The sequence below is a fragment of the Schistosoma mansoni genome, chromosome W, assembly GCF_000237925.1.
Source record: "Schistosoma mansoni strain Puerto Rico chromosome W, complete genome".
Lineage (NCBI taxonomy): Eukaryota > Metazoa > Platyhelminthes > Trematoda > Strigeidida > Schistosomatidae > Schistosoma > Schistosoma mansoni.
The window spans coordinates 50,194,438-50,203,888 of NC_031502.1; the positions used below are offsets into that span (position 1 = coordinate 50,194,438).

The 9,451-nt window shown below is 34.5% G+C and overlaps 1 protein-coding gene and 1 non-coding gene across 4 annotated transcripts; both read right to left on the bottom strand.

Annotated features, from left to right (window-relative positions):
* Smp_tRNA_01894_Pseudo_???.1.1 lies at positions 1-70 on the bottom strand. Its single transcript has one exon. It is a non-coding gene (tRNA).
* Positions 71-445: 375 nt separating this feature from the next.
* On the bottom strand, positions 446-9,451 carry Smp_075280.1 (hypothetical protein; the record flags this gene model as incomplete). Of its 3 annotated transcripts, none has more annotated exons than XM_018790035.1 (4): positions 446-1,163; positions 2,785-2,976; positions 3,366-3,576; positions 9,283-9,451. In XM_018790035.1, 4 exons carry the CDS (start codon positions 9,313-9,315, stop codon positions 1,018-1,020), a joined length of 582 nt encoding a protein of 193 aa, XP_018655419.1. The 3 variants fall into 3 exon arrangements, with proteins under 3 accessions (XP_018655419.1, XP_018655418.1, XP_018655420.1); XM_018790036.1 differs by lacking the exon at positions 9,283-9,451 and adding an exon at positions 8,968-9,216 and having other exon boundaries at positions 1,018-1,163; XM_018790037.1 differs by lacking the exon at positions 446-1,163 and having other exon boundaries at positions 2,499-2,976; positions 8,968-9,346.

Sequence of the window (9,451 nt, forward strand, 5' to 3'; positions counted from 1 at the left end):
GTCGTTGCCAGGATTCGAACATGGGTTAGTGAGGCACAACGCAATGACCTAACCACTAGACCACAGAGATCGTACTTCTAGGGATCAGGAATACCTACTCACTGCCTTCTCGCGACGGGAGTGTTGTTTACGGAATTGAGAGGACGAAAAGCAAATGTCTGGAGCTTTAACGGGGTTGGTGGAAACGGAGAATCTACCTAGGGGAGTTGGAAAACACTGATTCCAAACCAATGGTGCACATGGGCTCCAGGATCCTGAGGGAACAAACGGCATATGAACCTATTGTTGGTCACTGTTTACCATCAGACTGCATCTCTTAACATTCATCCACTGTCTTGTGAATTAAACCTCTAGGTCAATGGTTTGGGGAGCGGCCCGTTTAAGAAAACCACCTGTTTCAATTTAAGCTCTTGGACAGTGTTCCGGCCCTCACATAAATCGAATGACGAAGTGTGGCACATGTATATTTGGCGCCTCTCTGTACCAATGTTCATGTGTTTAAATAAATGGTCATAAATTTGTATGTTATAGCAGCAACAGTAAGGAAAAAGAATGTTTAGAAAACTGAATAATGACTTACAATAAACCAACCAATGGGGAAAATAACAAAAGAAAACAAAGTTAATACCAACAATAATATTGGTATCAGTTGTAATAATTTTTTAAAAAAATGTCATTACAAGTAAGGTTTTACATTATGAACAATAGGTGTTATCATAAAATACTTAAAAAAAATGAATAAGTTCCCAAATTTTCTTTTATCATCGGTACATAGTTTATTTTTCCGGTTTTATTACACAACGAACGTATTAAGATATAGGCTATTTTTTCATAAATAAATAATCTGTTCAATAAAAGTAAGGAAGAGATAAAAATTAATTACACTTGATTATACAAAAATATCAAGGATGAGATACAGAAAATAATAGAAGAATCTACAACCAGAACCATTTATGATTTGTGTAAAAGTAATTCATTGAAATATATGATAAGATATATATATATATATATATATAATTATCTAATTGTCTCATATGTTGATCGTTTGCTAAGACGACTGCATAAATATATTAAAACAATAGCAACACCTATTAGAATTAGGGTGCTGCATACAATTGTTGGAACCTTCTTTAACCATAAGATACTCAATGGACAATCTATGGCTAAAAATGTGTAAAAATAATAGAAATTAGATAATTTATAAATAATTACTTTAAAATAATTTGTTGATATTACATCTATCAAGTAATTGTAGGGGTTGCATTATCTTTCTGGACAAAATCACTGAGGGTTAATTTAAGTTTATTTGAAAGTTGAAGATGTTATTGAGACTGAAAACTTTACAATTAAACCACTCAGCTTAGTGAACATAGTAGCATCAGAAGTTTCTGTTTAAGATAGATTCACCCTAGCGTTACGCAGAAACCTTCCATATACCGTAGCTTAAATTGTTCCTAATATGATAGTTCAACAATAGATAATGTCATAAAATATACCGAGCATTTTATTCGGGATTTTTTTCAGTTCGTACCTAAGAAAATCAGATTGTTAAATTATCGAATTTCTAAATAGTGATCTATATTAAATGGAAAATTAGTACGACTAACAATACAGTCCGACTTCATAACAGATCTACTTGGGGCTAGTGAAAACATATTTAGCAAGATTGTATATGTGATATAGAACTTGGAGGAACGAGAAAACCAGTTTGATACATTAATCATCAAAATTAAAATTAGTTCAGACTTTCTGCTATTTTTTTGTGCTTCACTTCGCATTTTCGAGAACCATTTTCATTTGGTTTATTTCTTTATGATTTCGATGAGAACTTTCTGTTCTCTATGATAAACTAAGTGAACAATGAAGAAAACCGAACTTGTTTATAAATATTAGGTAACATTTATAGAGATAAAATAATAATACATTTTTTATGTACAAATTTATGGGAAACTAAGTTTTTGATGTTTGTATGATATCCAACGTCATGATAAAAACGTTTTTATTAAATAAATCAATGTCATTATATTAAGATATTGAACTTATTGTCTAATTGTACACCTGCGTAATCACAGAATTCCCAGTAGAATTTACGACAACTATGCTTCTAGTCCAACATTAAAGGACAAGTCTGTTACGTTTAACATGACTTTAATTAGATGTTAGTGTCTATGGAAGAAATACGTGTTATTTATAAAAAACAAACTTTAGCAAGAAAAATGTTTATTTGCTTAAGGAAAAAACCTAGTTTTTAAAAGAAAAATCATTCAGTAGAATATCGTCAAATGCTTTTGTTAAGTCTTACAACCGACCAATATGCGTAGACGATCTTAAGCAACCGATACGCAGTAAGGACGGGGGAGACTGATACTCTATGCTTGACGGTCGGTCCAATACTAACTGGTCCCGAACGAAGCGGAATAATATAATACCAATAATCACCAGTACAAGATCGTCATAATATTTCAGACATTCATTTATATACATACAAGACCAGACCACACAACAGACCAATGAAGTAGTATTATCGCCATGGAACAACGACCCTAATGATGGGGAAAACAGAGTACTGTGTACACAAATAACCGATTCTAGTCTATGTTTGGAAAATACCATAGCAACAATTTACTGTTCAAATAAAAGCTTGGAACAATGGTAATACGAAAATAATATAACCACAATACTTAATAAACATGTAATCAGTATAATTGAAGAAAAATAGCTTCGAAAGTTTTTTACCTCGCAGTTAAATGGTCTCTTACAATAGCTTTATATTTATACACTTACCATGACCCATAAATTCTCGACGATTTTCAAGTCTGAATGCTTCCATTGATGAGTTTAAAAAATAAATATTGATCATTATATTATCATTATCTTCCACGAATAGTTCTCTATGCAAACGACTGGCACATTCATAATATCCACCAACAGGAATAGTGAACAAACCTCTATCTGTATTAGCATCAATTTCATTGCCTGTATAATAAAATTGCATTTGAAACGATTAACCTCATTTCACTTATTATAGGGGCGGTGTTAGCATGATAAACTAACAAAATATACAAGTGAAGTATGTAGATTTTGATTAGTATTAATGAAAAACTTGGAATCAAATAGTTAGCAATTAGTTACACATCATTTCAAGTCCATCACATTGCCTACGTAATCATCTTTAGCAAATAGGGTAAACACTTATTCGTTCAATAGCTACAACGCTTATACTATTATTGGCATTCCAAAGTTTAAATATATTTTTTGAAAAGTGCGATGTTTGATTAATTTTGTCTTTAAGGGAAGAGAGGAAAAATACAACTTAAGTTATTTAAAGGGACTTTAACTTTTCCAAAGAAAAAAGTGTTAATTACCTTTAATTGTTGTGTAAGTAACGCCTATGCGTTCCAGGTCATATCTTTCAGAATCCTCTCCAAACACAAATATAAGTTTCCAGTTTGAGAGATTGACATTTGGCGACCATGAAACTGACAAATCCTGTCTTTTCTGTTCACATGTGCTATTCACAATGATCTTATTTTGTAAGGTTTTATTGAGATATATGGTTGAACTTGTGTTATTATCCTTCATAAAACGAAAGGAAGATAAAGGACGATTCAATTAAATTACATTTTGTTATTTTTGAGGTTGATCTGTTCAGTGAACAATATTCATATTACGACACAGAAATGATAAAGCTTAAACATGAATACTATAGAGTATATGGAATAGGGCTAACAGTGGGATCCAGGACGCGCATCTCATCCTATTAGAGACTCACCATCTGGATGTACATGGATCCCCGTGCTGACGTACACTCCAGGACTCGAACCCAGCACTGTTCGTTTCAAACACCATCGTGTTACCCACCTAACTACAGAGTCCGGATAATTACTCATTTTTGAAACGGATACGAGTTTGGATCCAATTCGAAATACATTGAACTACATCGAGACTGAAATTTAGTCTTGTGTCACAATGGTTATATCGAGGCAATCTGCATAGAATGCACATATCCCAACCAAGACTGATCATATTCCAGTCACAATATCAACAACGGGATAATCCAATCTACATCTATTGTATGCTACAACACTCAAGATGATATATTTATATATCTCTGTAAGAGTGTCTTTACATTTTGTGATGTTTTAATTGCTTATGCTTATTCTGGGAGAGTAACATAGATCACTATGAAAAGGTAAAAAATTTTATTCCCACCAAAAATTTACAAGTGAACATTGAACAGATTTAGTTTACTAATTATATGCGGTAACAGTGAGCAGGAGAGAGCTGTTACATTCAGTTTGAATTTATGATTTATTATTTGGAGGTTCAGGAGTTTGAAATCCCAAGGAATAAATCCTCCGAGACTTTGGCAATCCTAGTATAAAAATCGAATTTTTACATTATTATAAAAATAATTTTTGTATAGGCATTTCACAAAGATATAGATACTCTCTGTAACTGATGTGATCCGCAAAACTAGAAGCCTGAACAAATTACGGAAGCTATTTTCGGGGACGTTAATTCATTTAATTCAAAGCTTGTAAAACTGTAACATTTACTTTTGCCCCTAGCCTATTCTACAGATCATAAGCTTTCGTTTGATGTATAATTCATTGCCATAGCATTTTCTGTTCTAAAGTTATTGTCATTTTGACGTAATCTTTTGTACCCTATTTTCTACTATAATTCCCCAGTTTTGGACATGATTGTATTTTTCTAATTATTGTACGTTGTGGTCCGCTTAGTCATCTATTTATTCATGTAACTTTTCACCCTAATCTGAATTGGGAATTCGAGTGCTAGATCGGGTTGGAATAAAGTGATTAGTGTTCCATCTGTCTTTGTCTTCTCTCTCTCTCTCGTGCTTGCCGACCAATCAGGGATAGAATAGTTTCCGTCTCTCTACCCCCACTTCGAACTCACGCATATTGGCCTCAAGGTTAAGCCAGTCAGTCTATCGTGTCAAGGTCTTAATCTACATTATACTCGGCACTAAGTGGGTAGACAGATTCAAGGACGTAACAGTAACAGAAAACATATGGAAAAGATAAAGAGCTTAATGTTCTGTGGAATTCATCCTGGAAACAATTTATCCGTAATTTTATCTTTTGCAAAGCAATAAAAACAATTTTAATATTTCCGTTGTTTAGTTTTGGGCTGAATTACAATGAATCTCTAAAATGAGTGATAAAATAATTCATTTAGAGCTTTGGGTTTTAATGAGAAGCTATTTTGATAAGAATGAACATTTAAAACAATTATATCACTTTAAACTTTTAAATATCTAGTGTAAATGGTATTTAAGCAAATTTCACTCGGTAAATATATGGTTTTGTAATAACATAGGAGGTAATTTTTTTTAATGAAAATTTAATATCTTCTCTTTTGAACTTTCATTCTAATTGTTTTGCTAACTTGTTAAGTAACCAGAATATGTGGTATAAAATTAATTTGCTTTGATAATAGGGAAAATGTGGAAGATTAATAATCACATAGAAACATTCAGCTTAGAATGTGATTGTCATAAGTTTAGTGGTTCTTGAAAAAAATTAAACGAATATTAATTTTAACTTACAAATATATGGCGTCAAAGATGGCTAGACCATATGATCGTTTAAATCTTATACATTACACTAACATGCGGATAACATGAGACAAAATAAATTTACTGTATTTCATTGAGTTAAATTAGATACCAACCATTGTTGTTCAACTCGCTTACAAAATTAGTTAATCTGATAGTCATCGTGATGACCGAAGAGGCATAAAATTTTTTGAAATACATGTTACTGCTTCATAATCATGTAAAAAGTTATCTTAATTGAAAAGTGCCTAGGAAAATACATGATCATTTTTTTGAGGAACTTAAACCACAACGTCGGGGCGGGAAACACCAGGTATGAACGCAACAAAGAGCAACATGGACTACAGGAAAGCAACAACATTGGTAGATACGTTTGATTTCAATAACATGGCTATAAGTGGCAGAATTTTCCAACACAAGTGCAAAGACAAAGCTACGTCGAATTCATTGGGCTACAGTACGGAAGATCAAAAGTTTGATTTTAGCCTTCATTCAAGGTGCTAGGAGACTCAGATAATTCAAGATGGCTCCCAGCAACAAGTTCCAAGTCTTACAGGGTCTATTAGGAGGGAAGCAAACTAATAAGGGAAACAACTACAATGGGATTAAAAAGCATAAGCTCAACATACCAGGTGATTAGTGTTAAGAGGCAACAGGATGGAAAGTGGATCTCTGTCGATAGCCTGGGCAAGACTCAAGAAAAGAAAAACTAGAAGATAAAAGTCAACAGTAGCCAAGCAGAAGTAGAGAAAACCAAGACATTGGATAACAATACATCAGCAAACAAATAAGTGAAGAAGTGCATTAGAGCTGACAAGTGGTAACGTGTGGAATATCTGGTAATTATGACAGAAAAAGGGACAAAAAATATATAAAGGAACTATATGATACAACCAAGAAGCTAACACGAAAATGTAGTAGACCAAAGAGACTAGTTAGGAACAAAAAAACAACCCAACTATTGAGGTTCAAGGGCAGCGAAACAAGTGAACAGAGCAATTTGAAGAGCTTATAAACAGATCAGCTAGACTGAACCCACCGGACATCAAAACAAAACATGCAGACCTCCCTACAGATGTTGCCCCATCAACAAAAGGTATAAGTGTGATCAAGAGTGAAAAAGTAGTGGGGCCAGACAGCGTACTAGCTGAAACACTGAAGTCGGACATAGTGGTACCTGCAAAGATGCTCAGTTCTCTTCAGAACGATTTGGGATGAGGGACAAATACTAATAGACTAGATAGATACCGAATAAGGGAGATCCTAGTACGTGTGAGAACTGCGGAGATATACAACTATCAGTACCAGGAAAACTTTTCAGCCGAGCGATAGTGAACTAAATGAAAGATTGGTTAGACTCCAAACTTCGAGATTAACGAGCTGTCAGTCAGTCACAACGTAGAACTTCGTACGTACATACATCAGTTCAAGTTGCCATACCACATTAGCATAGAGTTACAGTTGTCGATTCAAATCCCATAGTGGTAGAAGTAGTAAGAGTATAAGCATCATGTGAAAGATTAGGGTTTGAAGATATTATTCAAGGAGTATAATCCAGTGAAATAAATTTGGAAAGAGAAAGAAAGGGACATGAAGAATTCAGAAGATTAAAGTTTGGGAGAACACAAAGAGTGTATGCACCCTCGCCATTGCAAACGATTTTGAGCCATGTCATTCAAAGTCTTTGACCACCAATTGCTATCATCTCGCGAATCCCAACCAGGTAGTCTACACCTACCAACATAGCTCAGTCCACTTGTCAGCGACTTCATGGATTTGTGCCATGTTTTGGTCTGGCGGCCCCTAGCTTTCTTCCAACCTACTCCTACACCATAAAACATCGCTCATTGGGGTAGTCGGTGGTTGGGCATCGGTAACACGTGTCCCAGCCATCTCAACTGATGAAGTTTCACTACTTCATCAATCGATTTGCCATCCTTACTTAGTGCCCGTTTCCTAACAACTGCATTACTTACCCGGTGGTCCCAGGATATACGAGCAATGATTCGAAGACACCTATGGTCGAATACTAGTAACTTACGAATATCCTCAACTCTTACCAGCCATGTTTTACAGCCATAAAGTAGGACAGAGGTAGGAGTCGAAGACGGTTACTTTGAGATCGTCGGTAGGCGCTCTATCCTCCGAGAAAGATAGCATGTAAGTATGAGAGTAAATGAATCAGTTTATTAATCCTTAAAGCAAATTAAACAAAAAATGTGATTGATACTACGATGTGAAAAGGATCTTTGAGCTCATCTTACATACAAAAGTAGGAAACTTCAAATGAAATGTTTCAGTTTCTCATATCTGAAGTCTTTTACGAATATTACTGCTGAGTGTTATTGAGCAGAACCTCTAACTTTAAAGCAATAAGAAGTAGTGTTTGCAATATTTTAGCGCATCCTTATTGGTTGTTCTCCAGACTAAGAATTCTGTTTCCTAAATATGAAATAAATGTTCTGTTGCCTAACTCAGGTAGAAAATAACATAGGCTTCAAGGTGCTGATGTCTAATTGCTTCAGGGGTCCAACAAACGATCTAAATAAGGGTAAGAACAAAGACTTCACAAATAAAATACACTAGGAGAGTGTTTTTCTACTCTCAGAGTGACTGAATTCTTTTCTTTAGCACCACTATGATGGAGACTATTTTTTCAAACCAAATTACCTACTAAAACACGATTATATGAACAAGGAATATTTCCAATAATTTCTCATCAGGTTCTACAATTATAAATCCAAATTAATAATCCATAAAATTGGCCAAATTTAGGGTGAAGTACATCACTTAAAAAGTATAACAGATGAATTAATGATTGTTTGTCAGATAAAATTAAACTAAATGGGGTGACTAATACAAAGCGTTAACTTGAATAAGCTTATACGTTAAATGAAGTCGCGAGATAAATTTTAATCCTTGCAGTTTGTTACACTGTGGAGGTCCAATCTCGTCTTGAATATATCAACAGAAGGTGCTGATATTACGTGTTCTGGTAGAGAATTCCAGTAATTCACTACTCGGTGCGAGAAACGAAACTCCAGACGTAGACGATTTGATCTCGGTTTTTGGACTTTCTTTGAATGTCCTCTCAAATGCTCAGCCCTAGACGGGAGGAAAAGATAGGACATGTTAGTACCAAGGTCATAACTTGAATAAGCTTATACGTTAAATGAAGTCGCGAGATAAATGACCATATTTATTCTCATCATTTATATGTATGGTACATTACTACCATCACTTCGAGTTAAGATGTTAAATCGTTGATTACTAGGTTAAAGGTAATATTAAGTACAAAAGTCGTATCGAAAATTATATCTTTAACAGGATACATGTACGTTATGACTTATTCAGTTTTCAGACAAAGAAATCTGTCAACAAACCTTATCTTCTACCGTGATATTTATAATGGACCGTATGGCGACACAATCAGATGAAAGGAGAATCTCATATTTGTTACTTGATTTTTGACTAACATTAGTGATTACCGGAGAAACTGTGGTGGCGAAAGGATCATGCTGTGTAATAAATTGAGTATTTCGAACCGATAATGCTAAAACATAACGAAATCTTGAAATATTCTTACAGTCTACCAAAGAAAACAGAAACGACCAGAAACCTGGATATGCCATCCTTCGCTTCTAACTGAATTTTCACTGAACTTTTACAGTTCGTTACTGTTATGTAGAAAGACCCACCTTTTTCATCATCTGTTGAACAGCAATCAACATTCAGTGACAAATGTACTTTAGTGTACTTTAGCGCCTTACGTTCAAATGGTTCAAATGGTTGACGACGGAATAGAAGAAGCTTTCGCTTAACCGGCTTCCGTGTCTAGTAGCAGTGGATCACCAATACCTCCAGGCA